Source organism: Haliaeetus leucocephalus, unplaced genomic scaffold (genome assembly GCF_000737465.1).
Source record: "Haliaeetus leucocephalus isolate CR32 unplaced genomic scaffold, Haliaeetus_leucocephalus-4.0 Scaffold173, whole genome shotgun sequence".
Taxonomy (NCBI): Eukaryota; Metazoa; Chordata; class Aves; order Accipitriformes; family Accipitridae; genus Haliaeetus; species Haliaeetus leucocephalus.
The window spans coordinates 727,300-746,852 of NW_010972609.1; the positions used below are offsets into that span (position 1 = coordinate 727,300).

At 37.1% G+C, this 19,553-nt stretch overlaps 1 protein-coding gene across 1 annotated transcript in view; it reads left to right on the forward strand.

The window, feature by feature from the left end:
* The window catches only part of SHANK2 (SH3 and multiple ankyrin repeat domains 2), a 314,299-nt gene that overhangs the window by 5,696 nt on the left and 289,050 nt on the right, over positions 1-19,553 (forward strand). Inside the window, exons 2-8 of the mRNA XM_010563678.1 lie at positions 3,665-3,868; positions 5,643-5,714; positions 6,299-6,407; positions 6,675-6,826; positions 7,637-7,804; positions 9,384-9,500; positions 14,391-14,468. Of these exons, the coding sequence (XP_010561980.1) occupies positions 3,665-3,868; positions 5,643-5,714; positions 6,299-6,407; positions 6,675-6,826; positions 7,637-7,804; positions 9,384-9,500; positions 14,391-14,468 (900 nt within the window). The remainder of the gene's footprint in view (positions 1-3,664; positions 3,869-5,642; positions 5,715-6,298; positions 6,408-6,674; positions 6,827-7,636; positions 7,805-9,383; positions 9,501-14,390; positions 14,469-19,553) is intronic.

The window sequence follows — 19,553 nt, forward strand, 5'->3', positions numbered from 1 at the left end:
TGTGTGTTTCTGTAGTTCTTTGCCACTAAACTATCCCTATTCTTTGATTATTTTTTTTTTATAATAAGCTGTTGAAGATTAGAAAAAGTTGGCCAGCTTTATTGACTCAGCTACTGTCTCGTTTCCTTGTGGTCACCACACCATGCGTATCTAATGAATTCTTATTTATTTCATAACTGAAGCAATCAGTGTATAGATTCTGCTGTGATTCAACTACCATTTTCTCAGGGTAGAAAGTGTGGTAGTAGGTAACAACTCGTCTACATGATGGAGATGATGACTGTGGTGGTCTCTGTCCTGGGAGGGCTGCCAGATGGACAGAGAAGCGGCACAGGGGAGGTGTTCCAGGGGCAGGCTGATCTAAAATACACCTTAGGCAGCATTTGAGCGGTCCTTCTCATCTTCTTGTTCAGCAGCTGCCTCTGAGAGAGTGCTAACAGCCTCCGTCTCTATCCTGCCTGGCTTCATGGGAAGCATAAATAATCACTTTTCTCACTAGTTTCACTTATCCGAGTCTGAGAAATTTTGTAGGAAACAGTTGTTCAGTTATTGATCTGCTTTTTACGTCACTGATCTTAATTCATTATAAATTACTAACGGGATCCACATGTATTAAAATGAGTGCATTTTTTTTTCTTGTGAATCACTAGAAAAGCTAGGGGTGTGAATAAATTAGTTTGTGAAATTACTAGTTTCAAAGTGTTTCTGTATTTATTCTGCCATTAGGGAGTCCATAAAATATTGTAGCTAGTGTGGTAGAAATACAGTGCTAGTATAGTTATCAGATAATGCATTTAAAGCAAGGCTTCAAGCTACTGCACAAGAAGAATTCCTCACTGCTATTTCAGTCCAGTGAATGTGGTTAAACTGTTATGTCCTGTCCTCACGCATTATATAAACATGCCAATGTCAGACCTGTGGAAAGCAAAGTATTTCAGAACATAAATATTGTGCATTACTGATGCAATGTGCATAAAAGATTGATTTTCCATTGAAATCTATTCTGAAGAAATTTGAAATTATTTTTAATTTCACCAGTTTAGCAAATCTCTGAGAATTAGAAATACACACCGTTATATGCAATATTAGCATGAAATCAAGAACAGATAGAACACAAGAATAGACTGAACAAAGTTGAACATGTTGAATTCCCAAGGTGCATTAAAAAAAAGCAGGCTTAATTAAACTGCAGTCAGAAGTTAGTGTTTTGTATTGTTAAAATCAAAGCAGTGTCATACAAGTCCAAAAGTTATTTGTTTCATGTAAGAATTTAATGTAAGAAAGACTTTCCTGGAAAAAAAATACATGTAATTTCAAAATTATCTTTGCTTCTTCCCATTTTAATAGCATTTCTTATAATCTTTCAGGATGTGTGGATAATGACATGTCACTGCATAGTGATACAACATGTAGAAGTTAAGCTCATAACATATATTGTAACAGACAATTTTTAGAGTTGCTGAAAACTGCTGATGTTTGAATCTGAACTTTGTATTGAAGTTTGAATCCATGTAAGAGTCATGGGGCAAGTGAGGTTCAGACCTGAAGGAACACAGGGATTTAAAACGGATTGCCCTTGCTGCTAAGTCAGTATCTTAATGACCGGGCTGTTTGGGAATGAAAATACTGTTTACAATGTTCTTTCTGTCTCCCTCTCTCCTTCCTGCTACCATTTAAACCCCCCCAACTTTTCACAAAACACCTTGAAATGTAAAATAAGTAAGGGGAATGAAAACTGCTTCCTAACCAATTTTATCTGTGGCAAAATCTAATATCTCATTTGATGACATTTTTATATTTAAGATTGTAAAGGATTAAAGCTATCTGTTATTTCGTAGGCCAAAGCATCACCTGAGCACATTGCAATGAAAGTTTCATCCCCCTTCCCTTACATACCCTAAAATGTCTTAACATCAGTACTTGAGCCATATCTGGAAAAGTGCAGTTTGTGCAGGAACTGATGAAAGACCAGTGGTAATTTTTAATAAGTCATGCCCAGGTGCAGTGGAGCTGAACAGCATCCAATGTTCACAAGCCTGCTTTGCTTCCTTGGGCAAACCCCTGTCAGACGCTATCACGGCACCTTCAGTGGCACGGCTAGCCAGGAACGATGAATAGAGGACATCTCAGTATCAGTGTCTATTGATAGGCCTCATATCTGAGGATTAATTCACAGAAACAGAGCCAAACTCCTCAACTTCAGTTTGTCGTGATACTCAAAACCAGCTAGTCATCTCTGCTCTGGTAAAGCAGCTGTAGTGTTTGCTCAGTTAAAAATGGTTATAAATTGAAAGTTCCTCATGTGGTCTTGTGCTTTTCACTGTTGAAAATATTTGCTATGTAATATTTAAGCAGTCAAGAAAAAGACACTGTGAACATATAAAATATTGTGACTTCTGCCTTTGAATTTGCTCTTCAAAATTCAGAATTGAAATATTCAAATGAATTTGTTATTTGATTTGTGTATATGGGATCAGAGATTACTTTCAGACGTGTGCAGAGCTTGCCAGGATAAATATGTTTAGTTCTAAAAAGACAAACTCCAACTGTTTTCTTATGGATGGCCTCAGGACTTTAAAAAGATGCCAACAGATACTGCAGAGGTGAGCACTGCAGAAGCAGCTGTGGGTAAAGGAAACAATTCTCTCTCTTCATAAAACATCAGTCCTATTTTTACTTGCTCTTCTGTTTTCTTATCTTTATGTACAATTATAACACGCAATGTAGCAGAGTTCTTCAGAAAGGGCCTGAAGAGCGGTTACTGACATTATTACCGTAGCCAGAATTACAGCTACATTCATGGAAATGTACTGATAAAAAAGGATATATACTTCAACGTTTTTCTTTGGCCCACATGCAACCCCTGCACCCTGTGTCGAATCATGAGGGGACAGGGACGTCCCCTGAGTGGACACAGCAGGGTCTCCTGTGCTGTAGCTCTGCCACGGCAGCTTGGTACGAGCCCTTCTCATGGCCCAGGATGGGGTGTGTTGGCAGCACCCTACATTCATAAGGTGCGGTGCATCAGAGGCAACAAATTGGTTTCCAGACATTGCCATCTGCTGGCAGCTCGTAACCAATAACTGCAATGCAAGCTACAATTGCAAAATTCCTAAATTTCTTAAATTCCTAAATTCCAGCTTGGTAAGAAGCACAGAACTGGGAAGTATTTTCAAGGTTTTCAAGTCTTCTGCTGCTTCACATCGTATAGTTTCTTCCATAAACTTATCCTAAGATAAATGTAGCTTAAAATGAAGTAGAATTCTTGCCTGAATTCTGTTTTTTTGTGAAATTGTTGCGGATCACACTGACTGTCAGGACAGCCTAGAATCAAGTGGATAGTTAAACATCTTGTAACATCCCTTTCACTTGGCTTTTCAGACAGGTTTGCCATGAAGGTGTTCTTTCTCTGAAGAAGGATGTGGTCTCTGATGTTTGTGGAAAGACTTGAAACATCCTGTGTTTTCACAGTACTTGTGCATTAGTTATAGAGGAATACATGTCTGAAATATAATTCTGTTGATGTATGTTTTGTCATGGAATTTGTAGGTTTAGTGTGTATGTTTGTATATATTTATGACATTCTAAAATTTTAGAATGTAATATACTGTTTAAATGTTTTTTCCATTAATTAGATTTTTTTTTTAATAATTTATCTTTGCAGAAATGCATTAGATTTAACCCAGAAGCTTCAGTGTGGGTTGCAAAGCAACGAATTTTGTGCACTTTGAATCAAAGTTTGAAGGATGTCCTGAATTATGGACTGTTCCAGCCTGCAAGCAATGGTAGAGATGGGAAGTTTTTGGATGAGGAACGACTTCTTAGGGAATACCCACAGCCAGTGAATAAAGGAGTTCCTTCGCTTGAGGTATTTTTAGATCTAATATCTGAAACATTTGTATTCTGATACAAACTATACAATAAGCTATATTTGAGGTTTCTCCATGCACCTGAATTGCATTTGGGAAATAGTGATCAGCAAGTCTGAACTTGAACCCTTGCTCACAGAAGTGCTGGCGTTCACTTGTTTGGTGGAGCTGTTCCATGTGTTATCCCCAAAAGGCTGCAAAGAATCAGCCCCTCTGGGAGATTTGATTTTGGAGTTTTCCTCTACTGAGGACACAGGAGATGTATCTTATTCTGTGATTTAATAAAGAAATGTAAAGTTCTAGATGAAGCTTTTGGGTCTCTGATTAGGTTTGCAATAGTAGGGTAGCAGTTGCTGAATAAGCAGCCTTTGCTTTCTCCAAAGACAGGGTCTTTCTTTCCCAGTGAAGCTTTTTTTTTCTTTTTTCTTTTTTTTTTTTTCTTTTTTCTTCCCATCTAGTTCCCTCTGTGCCCTCCTTCAGAGTGCACAGATTTCTTCTGGCTGCCTCCTGGAAAGCAGTAAGGGAAGAAAGGATGTGTATGTGTAAAACAGTCACACATAGACACTAGAATTTCCCCCCTCTCTGTTGCTTATGCAGAGGCTGTGCAGCTGAGGGGTAAACTGGGCAGAGCTATTACGGCACTGGGTGAACATGGAGCAGGGCCAGATCACACTGAAACACAGCATAGCAGGAAACTGGGGCATGAGACTAGTATTTAATTAATTTTGGTATTGCTTGTATGGTGGTACATCAACCACTAATAATTTGCAGTTAATAGACTTACTCCACTATAACACAAATCCAAAAAAAAAGGACCAGGGTCCAGAGAAGGTTTCAAGTCCTAGCTTTTCTAGCAGTTTATTTCAGAGATTTGATCACTGATGTCCATATTATAGCCATAAGCAGATTAAATAACCACTTTATTTTTTTCTGTCATGTTCTATTTCATGAGTGTTCACTGTTTGCAAAATTCTTCTCATTGCAGCTAAAGGATTGCAATTCAGGGGTTAAAAGTGGTCTTGTGAAAAGCCAGTATTAAAGCCTCATTCAATACAGTCTCCTTGTCCAACAGATGTGCTGCATTCTTTGAATTCTGCGTGGTCTGATTAGATAATAGTAAATTATAACTTCGTAAATCCCATGATTTTTGCCATAGATCTTGCTACTATGGCCATAGGGTGGCAAACTGTTCAGGGTAAAATGTGAGTGAGTTTCAGCCAAAAAAAGAGGCAATTCTCTGAACCTCATTCACAGGACAAGTCCTGTTAAACATCAGAACTATTCCTGTGTGTAAGTTCTGCCTATGTTGATTAAGGGATTTTTCAGGAATCTTTTGTTGTTGTTGTTGTTTCAGAAATGCTAAGCTGATATATTGAAATATGTTTTTTTTTTTTATTTAACATGCCTTCCCAGTTCTTTCTGCCTGAAAGTGCACAGATACCCTTAGGGAAAAGCTACTTTCACTGTAATTCTTGCTTATTTATGTAGATTCTAGAGACCGATCTCATTTCCCATACACACCTCCACTGATTTCAGTATATTTATACAAGATAAGAATTTTGCTTACATGAATTGTAAAACTATGATGCCACTATGTTAAGCAGAGTGCTAGTTATTGGTGAATATTCAGAATGAAATACTAAGACTTTTTTTTTAATTTTGCCTAAATCTACATCATCGTGGGTAATACTTTTTGGTAAGGTCAGAAAATTATATTACGTGGTTTTAAGCAAAATAGGACATGTTAAATTTATTCTTTTTTCCCTTCCTCAGTTTCGATACAAGAAAAGAGTGTACAAACAGTTCAATCTTGATGAAAAACAGCTGGCCAAGCTTCATACAAAGGTATGCCCAATTTACTGGAGAAGTTAGCAGTTGCTGACTTAGAAGAGCAATGTGTCTGAGAAACTGGAAATAAGTAGGAGTACATTACCACCTGGACCAGTTGCTGAACAATGAGCAGTATGTGCTTCCAGCACCAACAGGAATCTGTGAATTGTGTTCTGGCAATTTCTCTCATAGAAAAATTCACATGATATCTTCCATATATATACAAGTAATTTTAAATGAACGTTACTTCGTAAATACAATGTGCTTTCAGCATGCTGCAAAAATGCCAATCTATGTCTTTAGACTCATTTGCAGGTCAGAATAATAATGATCACCATACACCATCCTAATTTTTACTGAATGAAAGTTTTGGTCATTTTTTCCTTAAAACTATGAAAACCAGAATCTTCTTACTGTGTTTGACTTTTGAACATTGTAAACCATAGGGTTTATGCTCTCAGTATACAGTCAGGTTCTCCAGGAATGTGAATTAGCTACTGTTCAATGGATATTGACGTCAATTGGCAGAATATTTCACTTTTAGTCAAAATTTTCTTTTTAAAATTAGAGGATGATTCATTTGTCACTCTTTGTTTCAGGCTAATTTGAGAAAATTTATGGATCATGTCCACCATCTCTCAGTGGAAAAAATCACAAAGATGTTGGACCGAGGACTGGACCCAAACTATCATGACCTAGAAAGTGGAGGTCAGAACAATAAAACTAGCTGCATAAAGTAGTACCTTGGGTTTGTTCAACCTAAATTGATTAACAGGCTGAACCTCACACATTCTTTCTGTTGCCTTCATAACTTCAGGCTAATGGAGTCTATATGGTTTTGCTGTCCAAAGGAGAAAATTGATAATTTATGATTTTCTTTGAGCAGCATTTTTAACTTACAATTTTTAAAGCAAATGTTCTTTATTTTACAAATTTGCTCATCTTTTTTCAAGAACATGCTATTCTCTTCTTTAGAAACACCCCTAACTTTGGCAGTTCAGCTTGACAATACAGTAGAAGTGATAAAAGCTCTGAAAAATGGAGGAGCCCATTTGGACTTCAGAGCCAAAGATGGAATGACAGCTCTGCACAAAGCAGCCAGAGCCAAGAACCAAGTAACCCTCAAGGTAAATGCTTTCAGTAGCAAATTATACATTATTTTATAGAAAAAAAAAAAAGGAGAATGTTTTAATTGAAAACATTACTGTAATTACTGTCTTGTTCTCAATGGTTCCTTTAGTATGTCCTTGTTCTAGTGCTTTCCTGTGGCTTTCAAATCTTCGGATTTTCTTTCAATAAAGGGCCTTTTCATTTCTGATTTTTTTGGTAGGAAGAAATAGTGGTGAAATTTAACCTTATTCATTGATAGATGGGGAAAGATCTGTCTGAATAAATAGGAATAGCGTTGTTGTTGTTTATCTCTTTGAAAGCAAATGCTAGTGGCATGGATTACACATTATATCTTAACACAGTCTCTTCTGTTTTCTTTTGTGTTTTAATAGGTATCCTTAAATCACCTTGATATTCTAGATTAAGTCTTATGTTTATGGTTTTTGCTTATTTCCTTTTGACAGATATTCAAATTGCATGACATTTTTTGATAAAACGTCTTGTAACTGAAGAGGTGAATAAGTTGCAGAGGCGATGTGGCATTTTCAGAACTGAGATTTCTAAACTTAATGAGAGGATGGAAATTGGACATTGCCATTCATCCTTTCCTTGTTATCCCCATAGATTCGTTTAGATCATAATTCTTCCAAGGTCATTCCTTGCTTAACTTTGTGCTGCAGCCCGTTCTATCAGCTTATAAAGAAGTGAGCAAAAAATATATGTTATGGCAAATATCAACCTTGTAAATACTTTTTCAGGTAGAAAAGTCCCTTTATAGTTAGAAGTCCCTCCAAAATATATTTTTCACAGTTTGTGATTGCTTTCAGACCCTTTTAGAGCTTGGAGCATCTCCTAACTACAAAGACAGCTGTGGCCTGACACCACTGTACCACACTGCTATTGTGGGAGGGGATCCTTACTGCTGTGAACTGTTACTTCATGAACACGCTACAGTCAGTTGCAAAGATGAAAATGGATGGCAAGAAATTCATCAGGTAGGAAAGATTACTTTTTGTTTGGAGTGGAAATTGCATGAGGAAATGTGCCATATATGTTCTGTGGTTAAATGATGCTGTTTTGAAGGCCATTTGGGTATGTTTAGTCCATGCACATACAAGTAGAGAATTTCTTCCTTTTTCTATTTGCTTATTAATTTGCATCCTGCTGTGGTGAATTAGAAGTGGAAACTGTTCCAGTGGAGTTTTGTAACTTTGAAATCTTACGGTTACTGTGGTTTTGGCTGCAGAAATTGCACTAGTCAGGTTTACGTAATGGACTCTTGGAAGTTTAGTGTCCTATTAGTGGCACTTCAGTAAAAAAAAATGTAACTTGATCTTTTTGTTAGATGCCAATTTTAGTATCCTTGGTACCCTAGAATTCTTGTGTGTTTGTCAGAGGTACTTTCTCCTTCCTTTCTGGTGAACTTTACAGGAAGATTTGGTTTCAGGATTGTGTTGCTAGGATCCTTCAGAATTTTGCACTGAAGGATGTAAAACTCTTACAAACTCACAGTTTGAGTCAGGTTTCATTCCCTGTGGGTGGAAACTGGGATTCTAATGATTTTTCTTTTGCTGTTTGTACATGGGTTTTCCTTTCCTCCCTTACATATTCAGTGTGTGGATAAAGGTGGTAGTGTGCTCTGTAAAGAAAAATTATTTTTAAAATTTATCTTTTGAGGTTCATGGTGCTCATGATACCATAGCCAGCTATGGTGCCAGAATTTATCAGGCACTACGACAGAGTGAATGGCTTTGTATCCCTGTATCTCTCAGCTTAAATTCCATATTATTATGCAGGAATGATACTGATTCGAGATGATACAAAGTTAAAAACATTACAGATTGGGAGATGTTCAGCTGGTGTGCCATAGAGAAGGTAGTCAAGTAAATGAGACTGATGAATGGAAACACTATGGTTTTTCTCGAACTTATTTGCTAATCGGGAAAGTTTCAAATTTCACTGGAGTCTCATTCATAGAGGGTTGTTTTCAAGTATTCAGGGTGTAATGCTTTATTTGTGTGACTGGTAAAGTAACTCTTTAAGATTTTCCCTTTTTTGGATCAGTGCCCTCTGTGTACTGTGTGCCTACTTGACATCACAGAATCAAGAAGATTATTACTTGAATTTTGGCCAGATTTCCCTAAACTGTTTTCATGCCTTAAAAGCAAGCTTTGGAAATCTGATCATCTTCAGTGCCATCTAGTGGGCAACTCGCCGAAGATTAGCAGGACAAAAAACCCTTGCCTTCTGTCAGTCTGCATGTCACACTTGACAGTTATGAATATTAGTGGATAAAAAGGGCCAAACTTCGTATTTTCTCGATACCTTAAATTGCCATTCCTCAAATAAGCAGATGCTTAAACTTATGCCCAGACAGACTTGCTGTACCCGAAGTGCACACATTGGTCTTTGCAGGCAGGTATGCACATCTGGGTGTTTGTCCTCCCATTCAGTCCAGGGGTGGTTCTAAAAATTAGACCCTAAGTAAAATAGCATCTTCTCTCCTAAAAACATTTACTTGGAATCCTTGTCTAGAATGTATAATAACCAAAATATGACTGCATCTCTTTACAGGCGTGCCGATACGGACATGTCCAACATCTGGAGCACCTCCTCTTCTACGGCGCCGATATGTGTGCGCAGAATGCCTCGGGAAACACAGCGCTACACATCTGTGCCCTGTACAACCAGGTGAGCGGGCTTATGTCTTGTCATACCGTCCTCCTTCAGCGACATAAGGGTCTGTGGCAGGAGCTGAGGGGTGCCTGGGGTCCCCTCTGCGGGGCTAAGTGGAGAAGGATGTCTTGCTTCAAGGAAAGGTAGTTCTGGGGTGTCCAGCCCCATGGAGACTGGAAACCAGTGCTGTGAGAGAATAACACATAGCCAGGGAAAAAAAGGCATAACTGAGGTACAAGTGCTAAACCTTTCGTGTCCATCCACAGAAACAGAGGCTCGTTGAGTTTTCTGTTGAAGGAGTTTACTGGTTTGGTGTTAGGTTTTCCTGAGATACCATTTCCTTGCTTTTAGTAAATGGATTTGAGGTAAATTTCCTATTCTTATTGATCTATAGAGGCAAGTTACACTGAAGAAGAACATAGCTCATTATTTTTCATTTGATTTATTTAATATGCAATGAAGTGTTACAGGTTTTAAACAGTGGTCTTAGAAACTATAAAGAACATAATTAAAAACTATTTTATTAGTGTTTTATTCACGGATTACAAATAAGGCTGCTCTTTGTAGGTAGCAAGAGTATACATGTTAATTAGAAAATAAAACATCATGTTCTACCAGCTTATATTTTTTTTTATATCATATCTAAATATTTGTTTCCTATTCAGAATTTATTGCTGTTTTACTAGAATTTAAATTAGACTTAATTAAGAAATACTTGGAAAATACTGTGGAAATGTCTCTGTAGATTACAGGATTCTCTGCTGTTTACAACTTGTGTAGTCATTTACAAATAATAGAACCATTTGATTTGACAGGATTTTATACTCTCTTTGCATGGATGGGATGGGAGGGAATGAGTTTTACAACTATGTTAAAACATAGCACATATAATGTTAAATTGAATTAGGAAGACACAAGTCATGAGAAGTGACTGTAACTAGTGAAACATCTGTTAAAGCATCTGCTTCTTAATTAATTACCATCTTAGTTTTTTCAAAAGTCTTGTCAAGACAGATTCCTCAATTAGGTCTAAAATACCCTTAACTTTTTTAAAAATAGAATTTTGGGGATAATTTGACATTTTTCAAGACTGCTGACTTGATGTGTGTGTCATAATTGATATCAATTCATAAAGAGTCTAGCTGTACAGATCTTTCCTGTTAATTCTGATTATTTGAAGTATGCAGCATATCAGTGGGATCAGTACCTCTGTGGACTGCTTCTTGCTCACTGTTTACCAACCACCTTCAACAGGCTGTTAAGTGCCTACATCAACTAGTTTAAGGTTTGCAATGGTTTCTTTGCTCAGCTTGGATGACTTCTACGACTGTAGGCATACAAAGCTTTTACAAGTTGGCACTTTTTAAAATTCCTAGAAAATTTTGCAGAGAAATGAAATTCACCTTAATCTCAACAAGAATTTTGCATTTAGGCTTCACATCAAGAGCTTAACATGTTTAAGTATAAGCACTTCTGTTGAAGAAGGTATTTTAAAATATTCACTTTAACCTCATTTACTTCACTTTTCCTGAGTAAGAATTTTGAAGCCTGGACTGTAATGCACATATAAACTTAAAAACGTGGACTCATCTCTGTTTTTTTGTAACCATTTAATTGGAGTGCTTTCATGGCTATAGTTATTTACAAGATCATACACTTTTAGCAAAGGTTATGCAGTATGATGCTAAAATCAGAATAATCCTGTAAAATGACAGTATTTTTCATGTAGAGATGTGTTTTGCTCCTGACCTCAGTGGAAAAAATTATTCTGTAAAAGACTTAGAGACTCTCATTTAAATTGCGTCTAAAAATTTGCAAATATTTTCATAGTCATTAACCTTGTCTTTGTGAATGGAAGTTTAACATCTTGTGACTACACTGTCAGGCTTCTGTTTTTCTTAGTCAAGTGTATGTGAAAATAAAAAGTTTTTTTCAGGGTGCTGTGAACTGTAACCTATGCTGATTTTTTTCGGTGTCCCTTTTATTGAAAGTTATTAGCTAAAGTGGAAGGAACAGTGTTGACCTTTTCTGGATGGAGAGGATGGGAAGGGCAGCAGTATCCTTTTTACCTCTTGATTCCTGTAGATGGAGTCATTATCCATTTGATTTTCCCTTCCAGTCTTCCCTGGGGAATTTTCTTGGGATACTTTCTGAAGTTGGTATTTCTGTTTTCCTGAGTGTCAGCTAAGTGCTGATCTGAATACACGATTGTTTTTTAAAGTTATTTCATGGCCATCCAGTAACTCAGTGAAATCCAGACAGATCTTATGCCTCTGTATTTTGCAAATAACAATGGTGGGATGAAGTGTGCCTCCCTTCAGTCAGTGGATTGGATTCTATACGAAAACTGTTGTAGTATTAAATCAGGTAATTAGCTCTCAGACAACAAACTGAATCTAGTCTGCTGACAAGCCCACACTTCTGTGTGAAATTCTTTCCAATCTTATGAATGCTAAAAAGCTACTGCATATTCAGTTTATGTATGATATAATGAATGAAGAATACTGAACTCTCAATATCAGAAGTTATTAGGTTGTCAGAGCTAAAATATGTGCAAACAGGAGTTACGGCATTCGTAGGCATCGCCTTAACAATGGAGAGCTCTAAGATGTGGAATTTCCATTGAATTAACAGAGGAAAAGTAGTCAAAATAATTTCTGGTAATGAGTTTTTTTGCTTATTCTCCCTTGTTAGTTCCCCATAACAGTGGAAGGACGGGGAGGAGATAAAAGGGCGAGAGGATGAAGCTAAGAATGCTTCTGTTTTTTAAAAAAGAATAAAGAAACAAAAAAATGCAGTACTTAATGCAAAACAAGTTTTCTTGAAAATTCTTATGTTGAGCAACTCTGACCACTTTTGTCAAAACTTTTCTTGTCAAAACCATTTAACAAATAAATCACTTTGCATGTTTTTTGTTACACTGCAGACAGCTTAGTTAAATTTGTAAATCATGTAGAGAGTTTTAAAATGTGTAATTCTTTTGATTTTATATTGTTGAATTACTTATTCTGATAACTAAATGAATAATCAGCAAATTAATACAGTATGTTTCTTAATATCATTATTTATATCCTCAGGCTCTTGATCAAAATTGGATATTTTAACACTAAAGCGTTCTACTAACATTTCCAGTATGTTTACTAAGCGGTACCTGGTGGAATAGTGGAACAGTTGTTATTATGGGAATATAATATAGTGTGCAAACCTCGAATCATTCAGGAGTCAGTCAAAAAGGAATTCTTGGAAAAGCAACCCTGAAAAGAATTTTTTTTTTTTTTTTTTTTAACCTGGAGGTCTTCATCTAGATTGCAGCACTTTTACTTCTTTTGGTTGATTGCTAATAGAGAACACAGAAAAATGAGAAAAACATTTTGACGTTTTACACATTGCTCTTGGTCTTCCTCTGTGTAGAGATACAGAGAACACACCTAATGTGCAGATTTCAGTGCAAGCGAATGAGACTATTTCAATTAATGATATATCATTAAAAAATTACCATCTATGAGATGATTGTTAATATACCATCTTGAGATATGATCCATTCAGTTGTTTCAGGCTGTTATGCAGAATAGGAAGTGTGGAAACAAAATGTTATCTTTCTGGAGCATCGAATCTTGGGGAAAGGGTAGGATAGCGTCCTCCCCAGATACGTTTAGGACGACCCTGTGATGGAGGAGACTTAATGGGATCAAGAATCCAGTTTGACAAATTAGAAAACACAATGACAAAAATTATTTTCAATCATAATTTCTGGCATTCACTTATGACTCAGAATCTAGTAAATAAGCTTCATTTCTGTCACTAAAATAGCTAAATTATATGATTGTTTTCTCTGGCTGCAAATTTACTGTTAAAAGTGAAAGGTGGCACATTGAAATACCTCATTAGGTAGAACTCCATAAAACAACATGACAAGAAGTCTGGAAAGCACAACAAAATTAATAGAAATATTTATGATGAGGAAATATAAAAACATTTTGAAATGTGAACTGGCTTGTGTAAGGTCCTAAGATGAACATTAAAGATGAGCAGGAAGAAATATAGTCTATATACAGATCATCAAAAAGTCTAGTATTCTGAGAACCACACCAGAACTGCAGAGGATTTCTCGCAGATTATGGTCAGTTATATTTTACAGCAGCATAGAGTAGAGACTTAAGCAATACGCTGTATCAGTCCAAAAGAATTGTTTTAAAGGGATTTTGTTTGCAGATTTCCTCAGTCCAGAGGGCCTGAAGCCATACTTTTGTTAGAAGGACTGTATTGGGTTTGCACTGTAACTGCTAGTATTTTTTAGGTGAAAAGAGAAGGTAAGACTGGTCAGTGCAGTATGTATAGCCAGACCAAATAATTTCAGGTGATGACCAAAATGACCAAAAAATCATACATTAGAAGTTTAAAATTGAAGATAGGTTAAAAAAAAATAAGTACATGTAAGTGGTAAAACAGCTTTGTTTATTTTTTAGCTGTGGGAGAGGATCTCATTCATCCCAGATACTGTTTACTGTACCATGAACAGTACTGTTTTCCCTACAAAATAGGCAAAAAACATATGAGAGTCAAATTTCATTTTGAACTAGCATATTTTCTGAAAAATCTGATTTGCTAAGTAGGGAATTTCCACAGTACAGTTTCTTAAATATTCAATAAGATGTTTACCTCTCCCATTCCTCTACATTGTTTTACACTTGCATATTGTTTCTACTCTAACACACTGCAAAGCTCCTACAGTCTTGTCATATTTAAAGTATTGTATTAATAACTCAATTTCTCAGATTATTTATTTATTTTGTTTACTTGTTATCAAAGAAAATATACAGCAAACAGCAACGCATTGCATAGCCATAATGTCTATTTAGTAACTAAAGACCCTTATTAACAAACTTACTCTTCTGCCATTTTCAGGAGAGCTGTGCAAGAGTGCTGCTGTTCCGGGGAGCCAACAAGGAGATTAAGAATTACAACAGCCAGTCTCCATTTCAGGTAAAAAAGAAATACCTATTCCCTCTGCCCCCAGAAATATTTGCAAGAAAATCTCATGTGAACTTGGTTTTGTGGCGAAGTTAACACTGTACAAGGCTGGAAACAGCTGTAGAGTAAGATAACTATCATTTTAGAAACTGTGGCTTTTGTGTAATGCAATAAGTGAAGAAGTCCTGGAATAATCAAGAATGAGAGAAAAACAGATCCCCTCTTAGCAGTTCAGGTGACACTGGCAATGAGTTTGAGAATTATATGAGCTGTTGATGACAAAACATGAAATCCTTGGTGTCCTGTGGTCCGATGTGCCTTGCTTTGTGATTATCTCCAGTCCCATGGAAGAGAGATCCAAGGAGTAATTGGGCAGCTAAGCTTTGCTTGGCCATATTGAATTAGCCAGAAAGAAGCTCTTCCTTCCTTGGATGTGAGGCTAAAGAGCTGGGCTATGTTTCAGGGGTGGGGTTGATTTAATGCACTCTCAGTGGTAAAAGTTGAAGCTGCCATCTCTATCTCCAAAAGAAAATGAAGTCTTTCTTTGGATTAGTCAAAACTGACTAGATGTTTTTTCACCATTTTCTTGTATTAAAGTACTTTCAGAAAGCTTAATTAAAAATCCAAATGGAAGGAAATTGTTTGTCTAAAGGGTTGTCAGGTATGGCTGACAACCTTAAGCCCTTCTTTCTGAAGCAGTTGTAATTAGCCTGGATTTCAGAGAAACATTCATAATGCAAACCGACATGTGAGAAATAGGGATGAAAGCTGTAATGTTTTAAGAAAAAGGAACAGAAAGAATTTTTGTCAAGTTACAGAAAATAGTGCTTCTGGAAGAATGATGTCACAGTACCATTAAAAGGAACTGCCCTGTTGTTAGGGGGGCTATTTCCCAAACCCAAGTAGTCTTTCAACCAGAAGAAATCCTGATTTACCTTTGCTTGTTGTATCTTTCCCATTACATTCTCAGCCCACTTTGGATAATGCTGTCATAGAATTCAAGGAAGACTGCATTTTCTCTCATGCTTTGACAAGTGAAATAGTTGGAATATTAGCTATGTCCATGGGGGTCTCTGAGTTGGCTCCTCAAAGGTTATGTGTAGATAACGCCTCTGAGTTTCAGGCTTTTAAAAAAGCCTTAGTCAAATATTTCTATATCAGTTTAATTATCTCCATATTTTGAAGTTTTCTGGATGTAAGATGTGTATCTCAAGAGCTTAAAAGTCCTGCTAGCAAATCCCAGCCAGCTAATTGTTTACTTTTGGGACCATTTTCCCAAAATTGGGGAAACAGTGCATTAATAATTTAATTTTAGGCACCATTTTCAGACCGCTAATAGTTTGCCACCTAAATAATATGCTAAGCACAAACTGCACCTTAGAATTACGGAGTGATTAAAAAATGGAATAAGAGAAAACGCTAATTACTGGAGGGATGGGTTTCAGTGTCGTCTCTTTACTTGGAGAGATTAGATTATTTTATTACTTTATGTCTTTGAGATTAACTTTTCTTTTTGTTTTAGGATTTTTTGTGGGGAGGATAAATGGCAAGTAGAATTATTACTGTCTTCCTCTTTGTGCTGACTGCTGCAACATTCTTGTTCTTCCTCTTAGAACAGAAAAATATGGCGGAGAAGGGCAGAAAAGAAAATATTTGTAAAAGCTAGTGCTGATAGTTGTAGGACTTAAAGAAATGAAGGATGACTAGCCAGAACTAAATAAAATCAAGTGAGCACAGGAGACAGAAGAAATAATTTTAAGAGAAGGGTATAGCTATGGAAGTGCGCTTACTGACCAGTGAACTATCTCCTGTCCCTATGGAATAAATTCCTATTTGTTATCATTTATTATATGCTACACTTCTGATGCTTGGGCTTTTGACTGGTCACTCTTCCCCTAGCACGGACAGAAAGACTAACAATTAGGTTGGCTTTGTTTTATCCTTTCTAGATCCGCATACTTGAAAAATGAAATTACTTTCCATGTTTTTATTCTATGGTGACTTTTTGGTGTAGGGAATGTAGGAAAAGTTCTAGTTTTTCTAAATGGAGTGAGTAGAGAAAACCCTGATGCCAGCACTGCAATAAAGCAGCATTAGAATGAATTCTTTGCCATCTGTCTGTTGCTGACCTAGTCGATCAAACACCACAAGTGGAGCTGTTACAAAATTATGCAGAATCCCCTTGAGTTAATAGGATTTTGCATACTAAAAATGTTTACTCATGTAATCAGTAGCAAGGAACATCGAAGCATCTCATATGTACATAATGAGAATGGTTGTAGCTGCAGCATCTATTCCTTTGAGTAACCTCCATTACATTCTTTTCTCAGATATCTAAAAGGATGATTCTTTTGAATTGCTGCTTAGAAAATTGATGATATGAAAACTGCGCTATTCTGTAAAATAAAAGTATCTAGACATGGAGAAATTGGTGTGTTGCTTTCAAGGCCTGCCAAAGCTTTATTTATTTTGAGGAAAATGAGCAGCAGAGTTTGTATCTAGCATTAGTGCCCAATGAATGTAGTGTAATTTTACCACCAAAAAACCCCCAAGATGTGCAAGTGTTCACTTCTTACTAAATCAGAGTGCTTTTTAAAACAAGCATGGGTTTACCAGATCATATGGAAGGAAAACTAATCTGGGCTGAACTCTGTGCCACTTAATTCAGGTATCCTACACTGTGTACACAACTTTGCCTGGGATCTGGCGGTCCTTTTTGCCTTTTCAGTGTCTAGTAGAGTTAGTGTTGGAATGGCATTGCCAGGTGTTGAGGTCATGGAAAAGCTTGCCTGTTATTTCCCAATTAAGCACCTAAGCTTTTATTAGCTACGTTTGACGGAACGTGTTTCATCCTAACTGATTACTGGGGTCCATTAAGTTAGTAATCAGTGTTGAGTACAGTTGATGTCACCCATAGCTGAAAGTCTGTCTATGACTGTCAACAGTAATAGATTGTGCTGATAGGCTGTACTCTGCAGTAACAGAATATGGGTCAGCAGAAATTTCTCTGTATGTTTTTTGTGGGGTTTCCCCCCTGCTAATAAGTATTAACACTTGTATGGATGTGAGGTGAATCTCTTCCCTCTGTCCTCCCCACGTATGTTCCAAGTAGATTAGGGCAATTCCTGCATCACCATCCTCGGTCTAAGTGTGAGAATTTTTTGTGTACTGTGCATTTCTGTTAAAGGCTGACTAGCAATTAGAGGTAAGATGAAATCCGTGCCACATCATTTTACTATATTGCCAGTTCTGTTTATTAATCACTTATCCATCCTGTCTTGGATACCTTACATGCTAATTATTCTGTGCTAACAGATGGAAAAAAAACATCGGCATTACAGAGCTGCAAGTGCTAGCTAATAAGACACTGTTATATACATTGTGCTTGACCATTTTTCTTTTGAAGTAACTAAAATTGGAGCAGGTCTGTGCTTTCATTCATAGCGCTGAACTTGAACATGCCCTCAACCATGCCTGCCGTAAGTACTGCTGATGCCTCCACAACCATTCATACCTTATGCCGAAACATGATGTTTGCCACCAACATGTACATCAACTTACAGCTCTCATAAACTGGCTTGTGAAATGCTGAACTGTAACTTCAGTTCCAGCTATTGGTTAGCTTTAAAATTTCCAGTTGTTTTAGGGTTTATTTGCTGTTACAGTTTCAATTCTAGCACTAAAACCTCCCAAAATATCCTTTCAGAAAAGCCATGATATCCTATCAATGTCCATAGCTACTTAGTTTTTGACACATTTTATGTGCTCCTACATTAATGTAAAATAATTTTTTACCTATCTGGCAAATACTAGTAGAGTAATTTGGAAATCTCAGAGTTTTGCAGTCTTTACAAGCTGTAGAAACTCTGTTGTGTAAGTTAAAATGAACATGCACCATGTTTATCATGTGTTTCCTTTTTCTTCTAGTGAGCAGAAGCTCTATATGAATAAATCATGTGTTTTCATATGAGCTATAAAGCACTTTCAAGCTTAGAGCTAATAGAGCTAATAATTAGTCAGTGTTTTTGAAGCATATGTGTTCAAATATACAGAAGAACTGCGGTGGCATTTAGTGACACCTTTTAATGGCAGAGTTGTGCCTGAGAATGATTTCTCTCTCTCTTCTATTGACTATCGCTGTCCCAAATCAGCATGGGTTATTAATGTGCTTATGTTACGTAGGTGTCAGGAGGAGCAGCAGTCTTCCAGGTCCACTGCAGGTAGAATTGTTCCTTTCAATGTGTTGGCTGTACATCTATTTTCAATTGCTCATATTTTTGCCAGATTTGAATCATTTGAAATAAAATTTTCCATGCCTGGTATCTCAGGCGGCATTGTTCGGAAAAACATAATGATTCAGCTATTTCGGAGTATGGGTGAGAGTAAACATGTGTTGTTTTGCTCATACTGAAAAACTCTGTTGACCCACCTCTCCTTGTCCCATCTCCCCTGTTGTGTTACGCTGTTTTGTTTTGTTTTGTTTTCTTTAATTGCCCTGCATGCTGTTGGTGACCTCCATGTTAATAATGTGGCAGCGTAAACCAGTTTGCAGTCTGACTCAAATACAGGGCCTCCAAAACCAGACTGCGTATTTGGAAGCTAAGCTGGCTGGGGGGAATATAGACAGGCGCAATCAGGCACGGGTAAGTTATTGTTGAGCTTGGAGGTGGGTGAGAAAGTACAAGACTGGCTGAGACTTGGGCTGGGAGCCTAAGCCCGAAAGAGTAGAGTGAATGGAGCAAGAACAAGATTGATAAGGGTCTTGGGGAGATTTTTAATCATCAAGGGCAGAAGACAAAGAAAATCAGATTAGAAGGGAAATTGGGACTGACTGTATAAAAAGGGAGTCTTGCTGGGAGGAAGCCTCGGACTGGGGAGACTGAGCTGGGAGGTCAGGGAGGATGGGGCTGTCACAAGGTGGATGTGCATGCGATGCTCCCAGCCCTGCTAGTGGTCTGTAAAAAATCAATCTTGTTTATTATCCAGCATGTCACTAGAATGGCTTCCCCAAACTCAATTTTGATTTAGGTTATTATAATTTTTAATTTCCATCTTTTTGATGAAATTTACAGGCAAAGGACAAGAAGTTATTCTCAG